The following is a 23,182-nucleotide window of genomic DNA, read 5'->3' on the forward strand; positions in this document are numbered from 1 at the left end:
AGGAGCACAGACTTGTGTATTGAGAACATGGCTGAGGCATCACACGGAGTGGAAAGTGAAGCAAGGCGTGCCTATGAAGGGCACACAAGTGCTCGTGCCTATGAACGCTTTGAGGAGAACGATGTTTTCTTGGTGTCATGAGTCCCCTTGTGCTGGTCAAACGGAGTATGTGAAAACTCTGGAAAAGGCATTGAGACAGTTCTGGTGGCCTTCCATTCGTCCAGATCTTCGCCGATGGGTAATGGATTGTACTAAGTGTGCCCGAATGAAGTCAGATCGTCAACAACCGCAAGGACTGTTGCAAACTATGCCCACGCCAGAAAACCCATGGGAGAGATTCTCAGTGGACTTCATTGTTGGACTCCCCAAAGACCAAGGGAAAACTGCCATCATCGTAGTCATCGATTACCTTACGAAAATGGGTCACTTCATCGCATGTAACCAGGTCCCCACAGCGGGTCAATTAGCTCACCTCCTTTTGGTTTACATAGTCAAGCTGCATGGGCTTCCGAGGGTATTGTTTCTGATAGTTTGTTAACCTTTTGGGAGAGAGGGGGGATGAAGTTGTGCTTGGAGATTGGATTCAAGAAGACCAGGGGGGATTTGTTTGAGGTTTCTGGTCCACTTCAAGTGTTTGGTATTACTGATAGGGGGTAGGGGGGCAAAGGATGCAATCTGAAACAGGATGAGGTAATGGTCAGACCAGACTGTGAGGATAATGTTGGAAAGGGAGGTCAAGTTAGGGCTGGAGATGATGGCTTCAAGTGTGGTGCATTTGATATCGGTTGGTTTGTGATGGAGTTGTTTCAGGTCGTTAATCATAAGAAGGTTGGAGAGGCGCAGAACAGTAGGATCCTCTGGCTTTTTCAGTGGATGTTGAAGTCTCCTAAGAAAAGATTTTTCATGGCTGAAATGTAGGAGTGAGAAATGAGGTCAGAAAATGTGTCCGCAACGAGAAGAGTTTCACCAGGGAGGTGATAGATGTTGTGTAGTCTAATCGGAGGAGAGCACTGAGTGGTGAGTTCAACGCCAAGGTATTCAAAGGTAGAATGGTCAGAGTTTTTAGAATGGTGATTTGAAGATAATTTTTGTAAATTAAAGCAAGTCCACCCTTTTTTCTGTCGGGTCTGTATTTCCTAATGATGGTGTAGCCGGGGGGTAATTAAGTCAAGGATAGCTGTCATGTGTTCATTAAGCCAGGTTTCTGTTAGGAAAGCAATGTCAATACCTTCCGTGAGGATGGTTTCAGATATTTCAGTTGCATGTCGGACTGTCAATCGGCAATTAACAAGCAAGCAAGAAAGGGGTTTGAGGTTGTAATTTGTAGGTTTGCAAGAGTGGATGGAGGTAAGTTGGGTTATGTGGGCGAAGGGAGATAGAAAAGGAAGGGATTTGGTTTGTGTCCGTGATCACTGGGACAGTAGCAGTTTTGTTTGAGAGGATGGGGGTAAGTTGAGCTGCCGGTCGAGGTGAGATGGAAGAGGTGGGTGTTCTGTTTAAGTCCATAATCACTGGAATGTTGGAGTAGGGGAGAGGGGGGTCATTTATTAAAGGCTTAGAGAGGTAGGAATGCTTAAGGTTAGAAATGTCAGAAGTGAAGAGTTAGCTAGCTGCACGGAAAGGCCTGTGGGTTTTGTTGCAGAAGGTGGTAGTATGCCATTGTTTGTGATGGGAAAGGTTGTGAGAGTAAGGGCGGAATGAGTCAATAGGATTGGGGTAAGTCCTAGAGTGGAGGTTGTGAAAATCATCTCTGAGACGTGAAAGTTCAGTCGTAATAGCCGTGAGTTTATTGTCTATGTTGGTAAGTGTTTGTGCAATGAGGATAAAAGGGGGAGTCAGTGGAGAAGGAGGGGGGAGATAGGGGATCAATGTTGATAGAGGAAGGTAATCAAATGAGTGGAGGGGGGGTGATGCAGGGAGCAGGAGCAGGGACAGAATTCTGGGTGATGAGCAAGGAAGTTATAGTAGGGAATGGCTTTTCAGTACTGTTGTTGGAAGATGTGAAGGGAGGGGGTGAGAGAGAGTGTGGGCAACAGAGGAGGACTGCATCGGATAGAGTGAGGGGGATACTATTGAACAGGGTATTTTGAGTTTGGAGGGGCTGTAAGGTATAGGATTTAGAAAAAGTGATGGGAGAGGGCACGAGAGAGTGAGGGGTACCTGGATCAGTCACTTTGGGTTGGGTAGGGAGGATGTGATTGGGAGTTGGGGAGTTAGGTTTTGGGGAGTATACCGTTGGATATTCTAAGCTATTCTACGCTTATGTCTTTTATCACTCAAGCTGCCATTGAACACATATTTGGAGTGTTTGGTGGTCGATCTTTTTAGCTATAAGGGTGCAATTGCATCCACAATGTTCACCATGGAGTTGTTATAGTGGTTTGTGAGGTCATGGACATATGACTTATCTGAAGGATGTAGGAGTTAGGATGTTGTTATTGTTCCAGTTAATGCTTTTATGGGGTTTCTTTGGATACATCTTTCCTGTGTTTACTAATTCTGTGATGAGGAAGGTGATGCAGTGATGATCTGTCCAGTCACATGGGATAATAGATTCCATTTGGATGATATTCCAAGGGTGCACCCAGGTTATATGCAGGACCGGTACAGATTTGAGTCAGGTTGCAATCTGATAGGAAGCATTTAAGGCTGTTGACTGCTGAGTCATTGGGGGCAATTCCAGTGTAGGTTGAAGACTTCAAGGAAGTTGTGGGTGCCATGTTGCCCTGCATTGATTGAGGTGATTTCCATAAGTTGTTCTATAAATGTGAAGCTATCACCTGGTGGGTGGTGGATCATTTGTAATTACAAAATGGATTTTTATTGTGCAAAAGTATTCGGATAAGGATATGTCAATTTTATGTGACTGTTTCACTGTGAGATAGTTTCTGTGTATGCTAGCAATATCTCAATCAGGTCAGCTTGGTGTGTCCAATATAATGATGTTGTGATTAGGAGGCACTAGTAGGTCTAGAGCAGTAGATGAGGCCTCATTTTGCCAAGTTTTAGTCTGGATTCGTACATCTAGCTCATGCGTAAGGATGAGGTCTGCGATGTCCACCGCATGTTTCATTGTCAATTTGCAATTGAGCAGCATGCATTTCAGGTGTGGATTGGTGTTAGCAAAGGAAGACTTAGTGAATACTTGTTTAAGGTTTGATTTGTTTATGGCTCTGAGTTTGTGCCCTGCAATCCTGTAAGGTTTAGTAGAAACTGTTTAGATTTGTGTCAGATTGCCTTTATTTGGTGAGTGAGTAGAATTACATGAGAGAGGAGGGATTTAATCAGAAAGGGAGTCCTTCAGTCTGAGTGGCTGAGAATAGGCGTTGGTGTAGGGTATTGTATGGCATTTCATGCCCAGGTAGTCAAGATCCCATTATCTGTGGGGTGTGATTTGTGTCTAATACTATCTTTACTATTTAGCGAATGCTGAAATGGTTTTTCAGATCTGCCCTGAGTAGTTGTAGGTGTATGCCATCAAGCTAAGCATGGTTTCTAGTGAAGTGTGGACCTCGGACCCACCCCCTCAGCATGGGACAACACCTTGTGGCCCACCGGCCTTAGCAACCCGCCACTCCCACGGATCACACCCAAAACCTTGGCATTATATTCAACTCCTCCCTCACCATGACCCAAAAGAGCAACCCCATTGGCTCCACCTGCTTCAGCACCCTCCGCATCCTTCACAAGACCTTCAAATGGATTCCCTTGAATCCAGAAAGACCATCACCCACACACTCATAACAAGAAGATTGCACTACAGAAACGCCGCCTATGCCAGAATCAACAAATCCCTGGTCCGCAAGCTCCAGATCATACAGAACACAGCAGACAGACTTGCTCTCGGCATCCCACTACATGAACACATCACCCAACACCTGCAAGACCTCACTGGCTCCCTGTCAAGAAGAGAGTAACCTTCAAGCTACTACCCACATCTACAATACCGGACCCCAATACCTTCCTCGTACCTAAGAGAAAGCTCTGCTCCCCGACTCACCCTCACCATCCCCACGCATAAGCAGAGCCAGAGCAGGTAGAAGAGCCTTCTCCTACATCGCGGCAAAGACCTTGAATGAGCTCCTTATCAACATCAGATGCTCCCCCACTTTTCACAAATTCACGAAGAGCCTCAAGATCTGGCTCTTCGGCCAACTCAGAGATGCACCCCCCCCCCCCCAGTACCTTGAGACCCTCACCAGTGAGTGGCACGCTTCACAATTCCCTGACTATTTGAAAAACAGGGATTGACACTGAAGGTCCAGAAGAGTTGGGGTGTTGTTCATGCTTAGTTGTTAGTGCGCATTTGTCCTGGGAGAACTAATGATGTGGAGGTTGGGTTGACGATTGAGAGGGGCTTGGGAGTTGGGTCTTAGACAAGGTGAACTGGATTGGTAGAAGCGCTTGGGTCTTCTGGTGTGAGATATTGTTAATACTAGGGTTTTCAGATATCGCAGGGGCAATCGATTGGGCTACATGTGGGGCCTTGGCTGCACTTGAAGTAAACACAAATGTGTGTTCAGAAGATAAAGAGGTAGTCATAGTGAGATGGTTGTTTTTGTGGGTGGGAGTCCTTGCAATAGCTTCTCTAGATGTATAACTGCAGCTTATTCTAGATTGTTGACTCATGGATAAGGCCTTTGGATCCTAATGAGTTGATGTGGTGTTGAGGTTTAGTGTGTTGAATATCCTGGGGAAGCAGTGTGAAGAAGGGGAGGAGCACTTGGTGCATCTAGGGTCTGTGGCCTAGATAGAAATGGATAGAATTGGGTTTTCCTGCGGGGTATCTGAAGAGACAGGACAGCCCTGGGTCCTGGCCTGATCATTATTAGTTAAAGAGTTTTTGGTTCTTGAAAATGTTTCATCAAAAATGTCTAGGTAGCAGTCAGAGACTTCAATGAGGATAATCCTGTTGTTGTGTGCTTCTTTTTGTGTAAAATATGAGGTTGCTGATTACTGCTCTATTTTAGGGCAGAAATAAGGATTTGAATTTAGTAGTTCTGGGTTAAATTTGAGGAATCTGTGTTTTAGGCTCTAGGACAACTTTAAAGATATGTTAGGATATTATATATGTTTAAGGCATTGTAGCCTACTTGTTCCAAGATGCCATCAGGAGCTCTATTGGAGCTAGTCTCTATTACAGAGTGATCTAAATGAGAGTCACTTATTGGGCAGGATAAAAATGGAAACCTAGTTCCAAATGTTGATGTCATGGTCTTTAGTTTTCCTTGTGACTGTGATATGGGTGGAGAGTATATTGAGAGAGAGACCCCTTTCCCCATGGTGCTCAGGTCCTCTGTGATAGCATCCAGCAGTCCACCAACTAGGTATGGTATATGGTATGGGTGTGGAGAGAGTAGATTGAGCGAATAACTAAACAAGCACAGGACAAACTTTCTAAATCAAATGTTTAGCCGCTAGAGGTGGTGAGCATAATGGGGGTGGAGTAAATTAGGTACCTGCACATATGACAGCCTTGTGGATGTGGTTAGAATGAGTAGGGAAAAATTATCACTAACCCATTGAAAAATGGCTGCTTCTTGTGGTACTTGTGGCTTCAAAAAAACAAGCAGATTGGTCCTTCTTTAGTTTATATGTCTTCCTAAACAGTCCTACCTCAGTTTCAGTGTGAGCACCATCTTGTGAATGGGTCCTCTCTTTTTAGCATGGAAAGGTAGTTCAAAATGGGTGAGGGGAGAATACGGCGCACCTTGGTTCCTGCCCCATCACACTAACATCAGGCACCTCTTAGCATCAATCAAAGTATCCTGGGAAGGGCCTCCTTGCACTGAATCTCATGTTGATTGCATTCCCAGAGGCAGGAAGTGCAAGCACAGCACAAAACCATGTAGATATGAGGCGCGGCAAGGTGAAGCCTGCTGAGAAGCAATGACTCACATATCTATAGTCAGGTGATACCCATAAGCTTGATGCACGGCCTCCATACCTATATGGACCTGGCTGGCTGGAGGACCTCCAAAAACAGCATCAGAGGTGTGCTGATGACTGCAGTATACACATCGAGGCTTCAAGCGGGAGATGGAGCCAGATCGATTGAGGGGCCAGGCAGGAGCCAGTGTTGGCTGAGGTTCAGATGGAACCCCTCACCCCCTCTGTACAACATGGAGGGGTCTTTCTTCCCTCTCTCCAGAGCAGATCAGACCCTTCACTCAATCCAGGCGGGGTCGAGCAGTGTCAGTAATCCTCCGCCACTCTGTCTATCAGGGGCTGAGATTGCCAATGTGTATGGGTCTGCTCTTACCATGAGCTTGTCAATCCATCAGGGCCGTGACAGGTGCAGGTGCCTGTCCTGAGGGAGCGCAATCCTGTAGTTTGAGTTGCCATTTCTCAGAAGTCTTTAGTGAAGTAGATATAGGTTTCTTCAATGCTGTAGGTCATCGGGGTTGGTGTATGCAGGGATGTGCACCGAAAAGTGATCCCCAGCCCAGGAGCCTTTCAGAGACTCAACCTTCTGGCAGCCAGACAGATTTTGCTGCTGGTGATTGACCCAGAGCTCCAAGACAGCACATTGTCAGAAGAGCTTTTCAGAGGTCAGGGGGCCATACCTCCCACCACCACATATTTAGCACTAGTCTGATAGAGCTGCATTAGGTCCAGGTCATTCAACAATGTCCAGTCACCTTACTACCTTTGAAGTTTTTGTGCTGCATACCACTCCACAGGAAGAATGCCGCACAAATCAGATAGTTTGCTAAATGAAACAAGAGTGACATAGACAAACACCCTTTCATTAGCATTGCTACTTGCCTTGGTGATGCCTTCAATGTAATGGAAGTGCAAGTGTGCAAAAGCATCTAAGAGATGATGCTGTCAGAAGGGTTGTGTTTCTATCAAGACACCTGCATAGGCAGAGGGCTGTAACTCTAACAGCAGCTGTAAACCGTATGATGATTCAAGCAGCATTGAATCATAGTGATGTCCTCATTGTGAATGGGTTGTGTGTGGATGAAAATTTCTTTTAAAACATGCCCCCTTCAATCAATCATGGCATTTGTATAGCGCGCTACTCACCCGGGAGGGTCTCAAGGCGCTGGGGGAGAGGTTTACATCACTGCTCGAACAGCCAGGTCTTGAGCTGCTTCCTAAAGGAGAGGTGGTCCTGGGTCAGCCGAAGGTGGATGGGGAGGGAGTTCCAAGTCTTGGCTGCAAGATAGGAGAAGGATCTTCCTCCGGCGGTGGCTCGGCGGATGCGTGGTACGGAGGCGAGGGCGTGGCTGGTCGATCGTAGCTGGCGGGTGGGCGTGTAGAAGGTCAGGCGGTCGTTGAGGTACTTTGCGCCCAGGTGGTGGAGAGCCTTGTGTGCGTGGGTGAGGAGCCTGAACGTGATTCTCTTGTTGATGGGGAGCCAGTGCAGGTCTCTCAGGTGGCCGGAGATGTGGCTGTGTCCTGGGATGTCCAGGATGAGTCGTGCAGAGGTGTTCTGGATGCGTTGGAGTCTTTTTTGAAGTTTGGCTGTGGTTCCGGCATAGAGGGTGTTCCCGTAGTCCAGTTGGCTGGTGACGAGTGCCTGGGTGACGGTCTTCCTGGTTTCGGTGGGGATCCATCGGAAGATCTTGCGGAGCATGCGCAGGGTGTTGAAGCATGATGAGGAGACGGCGTAGACTTGTCTGGTCATCGAGAGGGAGGAGTCCATGATGAAGCCGAGGTTGCGTGCATGGTCCGTTGGTTTGGGAGTGGTGCCCAGGGCAGGGGGCCACCAGGAATCGTCCCAGGCAGAGGGCGATGATCCCAGGATGAGGACTTCCGTCTTGTCTGAGTTCAGTTTCAGGCGACTGTTCTTCATCCACTCGGCGACGTCTTTCATCCTCTTGTGTAGACTAGCTCTGGCGGTGGCGGGGTCATTGGTGAGGGAGAGGATCAGCTGGAGATCGTCGGCGTAGGAGATGATGTTGAGGTTTTGGTGGCGTGCGATGTCTGCGAGGGGGCTCATGTATACGTTGAAGAGGGTTGGGCTGGGTGATGATCCTTGTGGTACGCCGCAGATGACTTCGGTGGCTTCGGATCTGAACGGGGGAGGCGGACTCTCTGGGTTCTTCCGGCGAGGAACGAGATGATCCACTCCAGTGCCTTCTCTTGGATTCCGATGTTGCTGAGGCGCTGCACTAGGGTGCGGTGGCAGAAAGTGTCGAACGCTGTGGAGAGGTCCAGGAGGATGAGGGCTGCTGTTTCCCCGTTGTCGAGCAGGGATATGATGTCATCGGTGGCTGCGATCAGGGCGGTCTCGGTGCTGTGGTTGGCTCGGAAACCGGACTGTGAGGGGTCGAGGGATCCGTTCGTCTCGAGGAAGGCGGCGAGTTGTCTGTTGACGGTCTTCTCGATGACTTTGGCAGGAAAAGGGAGGAGCGAGATGGGGCGGAAGTTCTTGAGGTCGGTGGGGTCCGCTGTTGGTTTCTTCAGGAGGGCGCTGAGCTCGGCGTGCTTTCAGCTCTCCGGGAAGGTGGCGGTGAGGAAGGAGGCGTTGATGATGTCCCGGAGATGGGGTGCGATGATGGCATCGGCCTTGTTGAAGACGTGGTGGGGGCAGGGGTCGGTGGGGAATCCGGAGTGGATGGAGTTCATCATGCGGGTGGTGTCTTTGGTGCTGACCGGGGTCCAGTTGCAGAGGGTGGTGGTGGCGGGCGTTGGTTCAGTGGTTGGGTGCGTGGTCTGTGCGCCAAAGCTGTTGTGTATATCGGCGATCTTGCGGTGGAAGAAGAAGGCGAGTGAGTCACAGAGGTCTTGCGAGGGGGTGATGTTGTTGTTTCCGGCGCTGGGGTTGGAGAACTCTTTGACGATGCTGAAGAGTTCCTTGCTGTCATGGGCGTTGTTGTCCAGTCGTTCTTTGAATGCTGTCTTCTTGGTGGCGTGGATCAGCTGGTGGTGCTTGTGGGTGGCGTGCTTGAGGGCGGTCCTGTTGTCTGTGGTCTGGTTGTGGCGCCAGGCTTTCTCGAGGGTGCGGCAGCTCTTCTTGGAGTCCTTGAGTTTGTCAGTGAACCAGGGGGTTTTCTTGCAGCCGAGTCTGCTGGGAGGGTTTTTTACTGGTGCGAGGTCATCGGTGCAGGCGGTCAGCCACTGTGTGAGGTTGCTGGCTGCTTCGTTGGGGTCTGTTGTGCTGGTGGGAGGGTTCTGGTTGAGGGAGGCGGTGAGCTGCTCGGTGGTGATCCTGCTCCAGCTCCGGTGAGGAACCTGTTGTGGGTGGTAGTGGGTCATCGTTCTTCTGAAGCTGAAGTGGACGTAGCTGTGGTCAGTCCAATGAAGTCCGGTGGAGTGGCTGAAGGAGATGTGCTTGCTGGATGAGAAGACGGGGTCAAGCGTGTGGCTGGCGTAGTGGGTCGGGGTGTTCACCAGTTGCTTGAGTCAGAGGTTGGCGAGGTTGTCCAGCAGGGTGGTGGTGTTGTTGTCATTGTTGTTCTCCAGGTGGAAGTTGAGGTCCCCTAGGAGGATGTAGTCAGCGGAGGGGAAAGCGTGCGGGCTTATGAAGTCTGCGATATCTTCGCTGAATTGCGTGCGAGGTCCCGGGGGTCTGTAGATGAGAGGGCCTCTGAGGGTCGTCTTGGGGTCGGTGTGTATCTGGAAGTGGAGGTGTTCGGCGGCGGTGAAGGTGTTGTCGGAGTTGGTCGAGATGCGGACGGTGTTCTTGTGTACGATGGCGATGCCTCCTCCCGTCTGGTTGACGCGGTCCCTCCGGGTGATCTTGTATCCGTCCGGGATGGCTATGGCGATGTCGGGGGCTGAAGAGGCGTTCATCCAGGTTTCCGTGAGGAAGGCGACGTCTGGTGCTGTTGTGTCGAGCAGGTTCCTGAGTTCGACAGCGTGCCTGTGGACGGAGCGGGTGTTGAGCAGGATGCACTTCAGGTGGTTGTTGCTGGGGCTCGGTTTGGCGGGAGCGGTGCAGGTCCGGAGGCAGGAGAACTTGCAGGCATGGCAGGTGAAGGGTCCGTGGGTGCGTTTTGGGGTGGCTCGGTAACAGGCGGGGTTCCGGCCGGCGTTGAGTGCGTTGAGGATGATGGAGTCGTAAGTCCGTTGTGTGGGGTTGCATCTTCGGGGGCCAGGGGTCCTGGCACTGGGTGCGGTCCAGGCACGGACGGGAGCAGACGGGCTTGCCTTTGGCGCTCCTTCGGTGCACAATCGGCGCACCCACTGCGCGTGACCGCTGCACGTCCTCGCGGTCTCCATTTAAGGCGAAGTGGGAGGGAGGAGCGGCTGGAAGGCGGGAGCGGTGAGGATTACCTTTCCTGGAAATAACCACTACGTCCAGGGGGTGGAATTACTGGAGGATTATAAGTGGCACCAAGATTACACTCCAGAAATGGGGAATTATTGGTGAATTTGTAATTGTAGAACCAACACCCCTGGTTGTTCCTCGTTTTTCAGCAGAGTTTCAACTGGAGATTTTGGACACTCAGAGTGACTGTCATCTCAAAGGAACAGTAAACAGAACTTGAGTGTTCCAGTGGACCTCATAATTTTGATGGGGCTTCTGATTACAGTTACAGGTCACACTGGATTTAAGAGTCCACTCCTAATGGATGGCAAACATTCTTGGGAACCAGGAAGCACTTTCTGACCTGGAAGCCTCCTCCGTGTGTATGATTAATTGTAAATCTCGCTATGGTGTGATTTTCGACACTTTATGCTTTTTAAAAACTGTTATAACTCACTTACTTGCTGCCTCCTTTGCTCCTGACCCCGGTCCGCCACGGCTGTGTGCCGGTCGAGCAGAGGGTCATTCAGCGAGCAACACGCCCTACACCACTTCCTGCCTGCCACGCTGCGACGCAGGTCAGCGCGCTAGTTGCTGCTATGCTCCAGGCTATTTTTAGAGATGGGCTCTTGCGCTCTTCGTGACAACAGCGGCGAATTAGGCTGCTTTATACTCACTGTGCGCTAAGCCTCCTCCGTGTGTATGATTAATTGTAAATCTCGCTATGGGGTGATTTTCGACACTTTATGCTTTTTAAAAACTGTTTTAACTCACTTACTTGCTGCCCCCTTTGCTCCTGACCCCGGTCCGCCGCGGCTGTGTGCCGATCGAGCGGAGGGTCATTCAGCGAGCAACATGCCCTACACCACTTCCTGCCTGCCACGCTGCGACGCAGGTCAGCACGCTAGTTGTTCCCTCCCCTTGGACTATTTTAGATGGTGCCCTGGCGGAAGCGCAGCGGGCGTGCCGTTTTCGCGCCGAAGTTGCGCCAAAGTTAAGCCCGTCCGCGGCCGATCGCGTCCAGCCACCCACTATGCTCATCGCATCACCTACTCATCCAAGGACCTTATCGCCCTCCACCATTCCGGCCCACTCCAACCCTGTGATACTGGTGTTGCTCGGGATTGTGGTATCTTGACCCCTCTGAGCTCCTGTCCTGGCATACATGATCTATTGTCTCCCATTAACTGTAGCAATCCCTCCATCACTCTACCAGTTGCTGGGCCACCCCTATCACATTCTCTGGTTATAGTTTATCTTAATACTCGTTCGCTGGTGAAGCATCAGCTTGAAATATTTCAGATGTTGGTTGATAATAACATAGATATTCTTCTCCTTTCGGAGACTTGGTTAACTGATGACTCTAATCCCGATATCCTTGCTGCTATTCATACTCGTTACTATATTCTACAGTCCAATAGAGCAGTTGGTAGAGCAGGTGGGGGGGTTGCAGCTATTATCCGCTCCCAACATAAGTTCACCATTCTTGAAACCACCGTACTTCCTAAAACTGACATTCTCACTTTGAAATTCACTTCTCCTAGGTTTTCCTTTATTTGTGTCCTTGTTTATAGACCTCCTGACACTATGTCCCTATTCTCCCAACAGTTTGGGGATTTTAATTCCCGGTTAGTCATTAATTTCGCCAAAATTCTCATCATTGGCGACTTTAATTACTGGCCGTCAGACCCCTGTGAAAGTGGCCTTTCTGAGGATTTTACGGATCTGTTACTTGGTCTGAACTGTAATCAGCATATTACAGTGGCCACTCATAACAGGGGTCATATCCTCGATCAAGTTTGGACAGCCAATCTTGATATTTCCCTTCTTTCAGTCTATCCCTGTTCCTGGTCTGATCACTTTTTTATTTCTTTTTCTTTGAAATTTATTTTGCCCTGCCACCCTTCTCCTATCACTAATTTTTTCGCACACAACTGGAAACGAGCTAATCTTACAGAATTCCACTCAATTCTAGCACCGTCAGCCCCCAGTGACACGGCCTTGACATCTCCACAGGCTGATGCCCTTGATCAGTGGCTAGGACATGCGTGCAATGCAGTTGCCCCGTTAAGAACCATCAAAATTAAACGCCCCCATGACGCTCAGCGATGGTTCACGAAGCAACTGAAATTGGACAAACTGGCCCTCCGGCAAGCAGAGCGCCGTTGGAGGCGCAATTATGACCCATCATTAAAAACTGCTTATGTTAATGTCTTAAACCTTTATAAAAAATCTATTTTACAGGCAAAAACCTCCTATTTTTCGCAGAAGATTCTTAACTCCGCTTCTAAAACCAAAGACATGTTCTCACTTGTGGAGGAACTTTCTTTGCCTGACCGTGTCACTGTCCAACTTCAACCCACACAAGCTTTCTGTGATTCCCTCAACTCCATCTTTAGTGATAAAATCATTACCATTAAAAATAATATCCCCCTCCCTTCCTCGTCTTCTGTTTCTTTTCTACCCCTCCCCAATCCTTGTTGCTTTGATTTTTCTGCCCATTTCCTTGACCGAGTTTGTTTCTTTACTACATGCAGTCAGCTCTGGTTCCCCTAATGACTGCTGTCTAAGCATGGGCGGATTTTGCGAATCTGGCGTTTGCGAATGTGCGTATTTACGGATTCCCAATCCGCAAAATCCGCAAAATATCGCGAATTTGCGGATTTTTTTTTTGTGTTTGCAAGGGTTTCTGCCAGTTCGCGAGGATTTTGTACCGGTTCGCAATTGCGAACTTACTTGTCGGCTCGCAACGGCCGCGACTATGTTATTTCTACGTCTGGTTCATCGTCACAGGTACACAGCACCCTCTGTTTCACCACTGCCACCCTCTGGTACACCCATGCCACCCTCTGGTACATCACTGCCACCCTTATCACTGTAGATTATGGGGGTGAAAAAAACCAAGCACACCTGCCCTGCTTCAACTGACATGAATTAATTTGGGGTTGATTAATGTGTCACTGAATTTGAACTTCCAGTCTGGCACCTGCTTCCTTATCTGTAATTTGCTTTCTGTTTCAGTGCAATTTTTTCACAGGACCTTTGTGGCCTACTTGTAGCTATTCTATGAGCCTGCTGTGAGGGTCAGAGCAGGGTCATAGAATAGTTGCATATAGGCAACTGAACTCTGGAGGGGCCCCTCAGGAAGCACTAGAGGGAATGGTTACAAATGGTAAGATTGAACTTTTGCACCTGCTGAGTGCTTTCAGTTTTGCAAAAATCGTTTTTCTGCAATTTCGCGCGATTCGCGGGGCACGAATTCGTGCGAGATCGATTTCGGAAGCCGCGAATTCGTGCGAATACAGGATTTGTTTTTTTGCGGCGTGTTTGTTCGCGTGATTTTTTGCGTGTTCGCAAGCCGCTTGTAGCGCAACGTTTGCGAAGTTACCCTAGCGGTCGGCCATCTTGTTTGCGTGACTTAATTCCGTTTCCGGGCGCTATGTGTAATCTCGCAAAGTGTGCGGCTCGCTAGTACAATTTTGTGTGTGATCGCGAGGAAAATCTCGCGCGAACTTACCCACGCGGTCGTGAACGGGCGCGGCCATCTTGTTTCTCATTCATTGCTATGGTTCTGGGCATGATTTCTGTATCCTCTCTGAATCTCTGCCATCCTTTGCTTGTTTGAAGTTTTTTTTGATCTATTTTACTTATTATCTATCCCTCTATTTTTCTAGCTCTATATTTTTGTGTTTTCTGCTACTTTTGGTTAATTTTAAACTACTTTTTTAAACTCTTTTCTTTTCTTCTTACCTATTCTATTTCTTCTTTATTATTTTGCTTCCTTTCTGCCCGGACCATGGTAAAGGGAGCCGGGAAGCATCCCGAGAAGGGGAAGGGTCCCGCACCCCGTGCCCGGCTCCCGTGCGGGCGTTTGAGGGGGGAGAATGTCCAACCCCGGGAGATCTTCAGCGCGGAGGAGGTGGGCGCACTAGTTTTTTATGTTCAGCGCCGCCTCCCCAGGACCATCATGGCAGGCGGCAGGATCGCTAGCGGGTACGGGATCCAGGAGCGCCGGAAGCGGTGGGAGAAGGTGTGCCGGGCCATAATCCAACACTCTCGGGTCCGGCGCACCTACAACCAGGTCACCCACCGTTGGACAGATATCCTGGACCGGGAACGCGTTCTGCTGGACCTGCTCTGCCTTGAGATCCCCGGGCTTGGTGAGTGGTAGCTATTTCTTTACTACTCTGTTTTCTCCTGCTCTGTGTGTTATTTTCTTGCAAATTTTTGTTTTTTACCAAGAGCAATAATGCTGCTGATTACATTGTAGGTAAATTATATTTCAAAATCTTCTGTGCATTTTAGGTGCACTGCTCTCCTTCTCAGTAGCGCTGCTACTATGCTTATTTGGTTTCGATTTTGTGTTCATTTCATTGGCCTGTGAAATTATGCATGAGTGTAGTTTAAAGAACTGCGTAATGCTAGACACTAAGGGTCAGATTTTTAATTACCGGCGCACCCCTGCAAAGTAGCAGGGATGCGCCAGTAATTGTGCGCCACGCCACCACCACCCATGGTGCGCCGTATTTACAATGCGGCGCACCATGTGCCCGAATCGTCACCAAAGCGTTACGCTTCTGTGCCGTCATCGCACCCCACCTGCGGGACATCATCAACACATCCTTCGACACCGCCACCTTCCCTGAGAGCTGGAAGCACGCCGAACTCAGCGCTCTTCTCAAGAAACCCACAGCAGACCCCACCGACCTCAAGAACTACCGCCCCATCTCGCTCCTCCCGTTCCCGGCCAAAGTCATCGAGAAGACCGTCAACAAACAGCTGGCAACCTTCCTCGAGACGAACGGATCCCTCGACCCCTCACAGTCAGGCTTCCGGGCCAACCACAGCACCGAGACCGCCCTCATCGCTGCCACCGATGACATACGAACTCTGATGGACAACGGAGAAACAGCGGCCCTCATCCTCCTAGACCTCTCCGCGGCGTTCGACACGGTCTGCCACCGCACACTAGCACAGCGCCTTGGCAACATCGGAATCCAGGACAAGGCACTAGAATGGATCATCTCCTTCCTCGACGGAAGAACACAGAGAGTCCGCCTACCACCGTACAAGTCAGAGGCCACCGAAGTCATCTGCGGCGTCCCTCAAGGATCCTCACTGAGCCCCACCCTCTTCAACGTCTACATGAGCCCCCTTGCGGCCATCGTACGCCATCACAACCTCAACATAATCTCCTACGCCGACGACACCCAGCTGATCCTCTCCCTGACCAACAACCCCGCCACCGCCAGAGCCAACCTGCACGAAGGGATGAGAGAGGTAGCCGAATGGATGACGACCAGCCGCCTGAAACTGAACTCGGACAAGACGGAGGTCCTCATCCTGGGCGCCTCGCCCTCCGCCTGGGACGACTCCTGGTGGCCCTCCACCCTGGGCACCGCACCCAAACCAACGGACCACGCACGTAACCTGGGCTTCATCATGGACTCCTCCCTCTCCATGACAAGACAAGTAAACGCCGTCTCCTCGTCTTGCTTCAACATCCTGCGCATGCTACGCAAGATCTTCCGGTGGATCCCCACCGACACAAGGAAGACGGTCCCCCAGGCCCTCGTCACCAGCCGACTGGACTACGGCAACGCCCTCTACGCCGGAACCACTGCCAAGCTCCAGAAGAGACTTCAGCGGATTCAGAACGCCTCGGCCAGGCTCATCCTCGACATCCCCCGACGCAGCCACATCTCCGGACACCTGAGAGATCTGCATTGGCTCCCGGTCAACAAGAGAATCACCTTCCGTCTCCTCACCCACGCACACAAAGCCCTACACGACCAAGGCCCGAGCTACCTCAACAACCGGATCAACTTCTACACTCCTAAGCGCCTCCTCAGATCAACCAGCCACGCCCTCGCCGCCGTCCCCCGCATCCGAAGAACGACAACAGGAGGAAGATCCTTCTCCTACCTGGCCGCCAAGACCTGGAACTCACTCCCGACCGACCTACGCCTGACCCAAGACCACCTCTCCTTCAGGAAGAAGCTCAAGACCTGGCTGTTCGAGCAGTAACGGCACCCCCCCCCCACCCAGCGCCTTGAGACCCTACGGGTGAGTAGTGCGCTCTACAAATGTCATGATTGATTGATTGATTAAAGGCGGCGCATTGCTGGAGTTGCGTCGCAACGATGGTGCAGCTCCAGCAATGCTCTGGGGTGCCCTATCTCCCCAATGCTGCGTCAAGCCATACGTCTGCTTCAAGCAGGCGCAGGGTTTGAGTCACGCATCATTGTCCTCAAAGTGACTGATTGAAATCTTGTAGATGTCCCTCGGACACTTTTAGGATGCGTTCCTGCGCAGGAACGCCCTCCCTTGCACCGGAACGCCCCCTGATGGCGCAAGCTTTACAACATGATGCATCTCCCATATGCGTCACGTTGTTAATATACGCCGCACCATGGCGCCTCTTTTGTCTGCCGCTGCGTCACAAAAATCACGCAACAATGGAGCAAAAGAGCCGCAAGGGGCTTCTAAATCAGCCCCTACAGACTCAAGTCCAGTCCTTCCTTTGTACACATGGCGATAAGAAGAAATAGTGGTGGTGGATTGATAGTTTGAGTATTCACTGATCTGCAATCATGATGGACTTTGTCTGTGACTTCGCGTGCTGCGGACTGCTGCCTGCCAGTCCTAGGCGAACCTTTTTAGTAGTTTGTTTAGTGAGTTACATAAGAACTTTCCAAGTCGACGGTCCGCAAATCAAGCAATACTAATAACGTAGTAGACCACATGAGATCGGTCAATATATCCCGTGGAATAGTTGTCTATTTGCTATTTCGCCAAAATATTTTGTTATTGTTCTTTTGAAATGTTTGATTTGGTTGACAACAATCATCCATGTTTTCGGGTCTTTCTTTCTTTCATGTTGTACATCAGCTCCCCCCAGGGGCAAGAGGACAGAGGAGGAGGTGGTTGCCAAGCACATGTTGCCTGTACCAGCACTCAAGATGGCCACCACCACCACCCATATGGCCAGTCCACATCAACAGTACACCCCAAAAAAAACGAAAAACACACAAAAATCACCACAATCCAATGCCATCCAGGATGTTTACATTAAAGAGAGTGAGACCCCACAGGCAGACTCAGTCCATGCACCACTACCCCTGGGCAAAAGGCCCCACCACTAGCCCCCAAAAAATCGACAAAAACCACAAAATTCAGCACAATCCCAGCCCATCCATGGCCTCAATGATGTTTAAATTCAAAAAGACACCCCACAGAAAGATTAGGCCCATGCACCACTCACTACCCCTGGGCATAATGGATGAAAGCTAGGCAAAATAAGTGCAGGCCTCAGACACTGCCTCTCTTCAAAATGGACCCTTGATCCCCAAGCAAATGTTGCCTGTACCAGCACTCAAGATGGCCACCACCACCGCCCACATGGCCAGTCCACATCAACAGTACACCCCCAAAAAAACGAAAAACACACAAAAATCACCACAATCCAATGCCATCCAGGACGTTTACATTAAAGAGAGTGAGACCCCACAGGCAGACTCAGTCCATGCACCACTACCCCTGGGCAAAAGGCCCCACCAGCAGCCACAAAAAAATCGACAAAAGCCACAAAATTCAGCACAATCCCAGCCCATCCATGGCCTCAATGATGTTTAAATTCAACAAAACAGTTGTATCATGCACCTATAACCAACCCTGGTCCTACTGGATACTGTGGCTACCCACAATATAGTTTATTTAATGTTCTGAAAAAGTTCCAAAATTGTAGTTGCAGCAACTGTAATGCCCCAAACAAACTTACTTGTGAAAGTTGATTTCTAATCCAAAAGTGATCCAAAGATAGTCAAAAAGGCCTCAAATCCAAATATCCAGCAGCATTCACAAAAAGTAATCCTTCCAGGTCAAGGTCCAAATGAAAGTGACCAGCACATGAAGAAAGCACTGGGAGGAGCCTGCTGGACAGGAACAGGAAGTTGGAGACTGTGGGGCACTTTCTCCACCCCCCCCCCAAAAAATGGACTCCTTGCAAAAAAAAGTGCTGGCAAATGTCAACCTGAGGAGTGATTCTGATTAAAATCATCATTTTCTGAAGGTTTATGCTGTTTGCTGGTGGATTTCTTGTGCAGAATTGCAAAATCTCCATTTCGCGAGTGCGAGATTGTTGCTGCCTGCCGAACCTACATGTTCGCAATTGCGAACTCTCGCGATGCGTGCTGTGCAAGGTGGCAAGCCGCGATTACGTATTCGCGGTCGCCAAACTCCCTCGGGATCCCGCAGCAAGATCCAAAATGGCGCAGCACTCGCAAAATGTCGAGAAAAACAACTCAGCAAACGCTGAATGACGGAAAGTGAACGCCGCGCGCCACGCCGCGCGCCGCAATATTGTATCCCCAAGCAAAAAAATCCGCCGTGTGCGGATTTGCGGATTTGCGGATTTTCGGCAAATTCGCGAGAGTTCGCGGATTGCGAATTTGCCGAAAATCTGCAAAATCCGCGAGCAGAACGGATTTTACGCCCATACTTACTGCTGTCCCCCCCAAATCCTGAAAGCCGCCTTTTTGGCATGTCCTGATCCTCCGTTGGCACTTCTTAACAGCACGCTTGCCACAGGCTTTGTCCCTGATGCTTTCAAACAGGCGGTTGTAGTTCCCATACTTAAAAAAACTGGTGCTGATCCTTCTGTCCTGAGCAACTATCGGCCGATCTCCCTCCTCCCCTATTTGGGGAAAATTTTGCAGACCTATGTCACCCGCTGCATCAGTGCTTTCATTGAGGGGTCTTCTTTTTTAGATGACCAGCAAGGTTTTAGAACGGCTCACTCCACTGAAGCTGTCATCGTGGCCGTAATGGATGTACTGAGGCAAGGCGCTGACAAAAACTTGGCCCAGGCTCTTGTTTTATTAGACCTGTCGGCTGCCTATGACACGGTCGATCACGCCATTTTGATCGACCGTTTCAACAATGCGGGCATCCAGGGCATGGATCTCACTTGGATCAGATCTTTTTTGCACCAACGCTCTCAATCAGTTCACCTGTCCACCTTCTCAGCCCCTTATTCTGCACTTTCCTGTGGTGTTCCTCAGGGCTCTGCTCTTTCACCTCTTTTGTTTAATCTCTATATGCAACCCCTTATAGTCTCTCTCCGTCACACCTCTGTCACTATCTTCAACTACGCAGATGATTTACAGTTGATTTTTTCGGTTGATTCATCCCCCTCTTCCTGTGCTAATTTCCAATCCACCATGCTTACTATCTCTGAGTGCATGCATTTTAGCCAGCTGAAGCTTAATCCGAACAAGACAGTACTAACAGGAGGGTCAGCCAATCCCTGGAGTTCCAGTTTTTGGCCCTCCTCTCTCGGCACTCCGCCTTGCCCTGTCAATTCGGTGAAAAGCCTTGGTGTAATTATATCCAGTGACTTATCTATGAGACCTCAAATCAATGCAGTTACATCTTCCTGCTTTTTCCATCTACGTAGGATCTGCAAAATCCGCAGATTCCTTACTACTGAGGCCCTCATATTGGTCATCATGGCTCTTGTCACCTCCCGAATTGACTATGCTAACTCTCTCTATGTTGGGATTCCTGCTTACCATCTTCATCGGCTACGGCTGGTTCAAAATCAGGTGGCGAGACTGGTTTTTCAACAGTCTAAACATCAACATGTCTCGCCCCTGCTGAGGAAATTGCACTGGCTTCCAGTGGCTTTCCGTTGTAATTTTAAGTTGGGCTGTACTGTTTTCAAGGCCCTTCTTGCTTCTGCTCCGGCTTTCACTTCCTCCAGCCTCAAACGTCACATCCCCCTAAGAAATCTCCGGTCTACTGCCAACAATCTTCTTATCATCCCCAGATATAAACGTAAAAAGCATGGTGGCCAGTGCTTTTCGTTTCTTGCCCCCTCACTGTGGAACTCCTTTCCTGCCTCACTTCGACTCTGCTCCAACTATCTTTGTTTTCGTAAATTACTCAAGACTTACCTCTTTCAATTAGCTTCTGAGTAATTATGCTGTCTGCTCCCCTGTTGTCTATGAGCGCCATGAAACCATTTGGTGACTGTGCGCGGTAGAAGTGGTTTTAACATAACATAACATAACAATGTGCTGCTAATATATGTGTAAGCTCTATAAAAATTAGAGCCAATTGATCCTTTCCCTTAGGTCCAGGCAAAGGGTGTGTGTTTGCCCAGGCCTTCATTTGAGGCGATGTTGATACCCTCATGGACATGCGTCCACAGTAGTCTCCCAACACACCGCCACCACGATAGTAGAGACCACGCAAATCCAAACGTATTTCTTTGGCAAAGATATTTATTTTAGTAGAGTCACTTAATCTGAAGCATTTCGGGCATCCGCCCTTGCTCACAGACCCTCATGGACATGTATACATTTATTCATGTTATGTAAGCTTGTGTTTCACAGTTCAAAGTGTTTTATAAATATTCAGTTCAGCCTCGGGCCATTGACACAGAGGATAAAAGTGAAATTGTGCTGATGTTGAAATAAATTGCATATGTAAAGAATCCCTTTGTTTGACGAGCATTTAAAATTATTATTTCTAGGTATATAGCAAGAGAGCTAGTACCGGAGAATGAGAGCAAGGTAAAAATACACTGGAGACATGGCCACTACTACCTCCATAAAGGAGCTCCATGAATGTTTTTCTGATACGCTAAAGACAAAGGAGAGATATTTGGTATCCAAATCTGACTTTTTTGATGATACTATTACTGATATGTTTTCCAACTTCTGTAAAATCTATTCATCAGGTATGTACTATTCTTGTCCCTGCTTATCTATTGAAAGTAGCATGTTTGTAATTTTGTTGGCCTTAGAAAATCAGTGTTGTGATGACCATATATATGTCCAGAATATCATCTCAATGCATTTGAAGCCTTTGCTAATTATAATTGTTATGCATCTATTAAGGAAAACTAAGTTATTTGTAAGAATTTTTCTGTTTCAAGAAATTGTGCTGCAACCATCATAAATCTAAGAAAAGATTCCCTTTTGGGTAACTGATTCATGTGGAAAATGACTATGATAGTTGAAAGAGGATATGAAAATGCACAAACCATAGATGTGTTTCTACAAAAGACCTTGTGGGGATATTATTGAACACTGATCACTGTCTTCTTTAACAATGTCCAATTTTATTTTGCACAGTCAATTTATAAACTTTCTCCACTTTAAATGAAGAATGATGAATTCAAAATACATATGGGCCTGTTAGGATGGCGAGCGGACCGGCTGCCAGTGGTGCGGCGGTCCCGCACCGGCAATTAAGATGCCACCGCCACAGTTTGTACCCCCCATCCACATCATTATGGCGGGCAGTGCACACAGCACCACATGCCGCAATGCTGTGGATGCACACTGTGCATTTGCATGTACAACGTGGCAGGCGCCACGCATAGGTACCCCCCAGGTGTCCCCTCTAACATCCTGGTGGCCCCTAACAGGCCCCCAACCACAAAATCTGCATGTCTTTCCATGGCAGCAACGCCGCCACAGAAAGACTGATCCCCGCATGCATTGTAATATAGACGGCGGTGTCTAACAGACACTGCCACCATATTCAAGCCTTTTCCTTCCGGTTGACTCATCGACCGGGCGGAAAAACAGTGGATGGTCTTTCCGTCTGCCGTGGTACCCCCGCAAACATAATCAGGGGGGTGGTTAAATTGCATTGAGGCGGAAGAAAATGTCGGGCGGATCACCACTGCCTCCCGACATTCTAGTAGACCCCCTAAGTGTCCTTTATACTAGAGGTTATAGATAATTGTTTGTCTTATATAGATTTATTTCGCTCTCCCTCCAAGATCATACCCAAATGGTGAGCTTCTGGAGTTTCATAACACTACCTGTATGCCAGTGCCCTTTATCTTCTTCCATGCTCTGGTAACTTGCTCAATTCCTCCCGTGCAATTTTCTCAGGAGTCGTGATTTAATTGTTAGAATGCGGGGATGTGTTAATGTTCTCATTGGCCCCAAAGCCTGCTTCAAAGTCCAGGTCCCAGTTTCTTGCAAACATATAATATGCTTCTTCCTTTGTTCCACTTCTTCACCACTCATGCTGGTTTAAATTGAGATCTTTATTGAGGAATGACTGAAGTCCCTTGAATTTTCGCCTTTATGTTTCTTGCGGGGTTCATGGAAGTCCTGTGCTATTCACCCCTAATTTTGATTCAATGATTCATGTGAGATTCTGTCTGCTCCAGTCGGATCACAGATACTTTACCCGGAGTCTTCAAGTAAGGCACTGTGATGAAGACAATATCTTTACCCTCCAAGACGACATGCATCTCTCATCAAATTCTGAATCCAACTTAAGAGCTGAAAAAAGTGGTGCATTGCATAATAGAATTCACAGGGAGATCTGCTGCTTGTTTGGACAAGTGACCAGCATGTGGAGCAGACTCTTTATTTCACAGCGTCCTTTAGTCATAGACCGAACCAACACGAGGACTCTAACTGTGTGGGTGTCTACCTGACTCGTGTGCATGTGCAGCACTGCAAAGATATTCTCCATTCAAAACATTCCCATCACTGAAGATGACAACATACAGAATGTGTACTGAAAACTGGGAATGTCTTTCAGTGGTTGATACAGCGCCAATTATCAATGTGGTGAAAGGCACTGAATTTGTCAAACTGCCCATCAGCTTTCCTCTCAAACAGATCAATGTCCTGATCTGTGCATGCAACTCACACACACCCCTACCCTGCAAGGGTCATTTTCTATTGTCTCTTGATGACAAACAAGATGCATTTAAGACATTTGTCATTACATCTCATGTATGTATGCTGATCACAGTGCTGGAGCTCAGCTAGTTGCAGGTACTATGTTGTCTAATACTGATGGCTTGGAGATCAGAGAATCCTGATGCTACCAAACCTTTCTCTGAACTCTTTCATGAATCATGACCCCCCCTCCAAAGCCCCTCATCAGGAGTCTAGGTGTATGGCTAGATCAAAAACAGGATTTTAAAGAGCAAGCTGG

The 23,182-nt window shown here is 48.8% G+C and overlaps 1 protein-coding gene across 1 annotated transcript in view; it reads left to right on the top strand.

The window, feature by feature from the left end:
* The first annotated feature begins 20,739 nt into the window (after positions 1-20,739).
* LOC144752072 (nicotinamide N-methyltransferase-like) overlaps positions 20,740-23,182 on the top strand; it is a 49,781-nt gene continuing 47,338 nt past the window's right edge. Inside the window, exon 1 of the mRNA XM_078640021.1 lies at positions 20,740-20,948. Coding sequence (XP_078496147.1) covers positions 20,801-20,948 — 148 coding nt within the window. The 5' untranslated portion in view covers positions 20,740-20,800. The remainder of the gene's footprint in view (positions 20,949-23,182) is intronic.

Source organism: Lissotriton helveticus, chromosome 4_2 (genome assembly GCF_964261635.1).
Source record: "Lissotriton helveticus chromosome 4_2, aLisHel1.1, whole genome shotgun sequence".
Taxonomy (NCBI): Eukaryota; Metazoa; Chordata; class Amphibia; order Caudata; family Salamandridae; genus Lissotriton; species Lissotriton helveticus.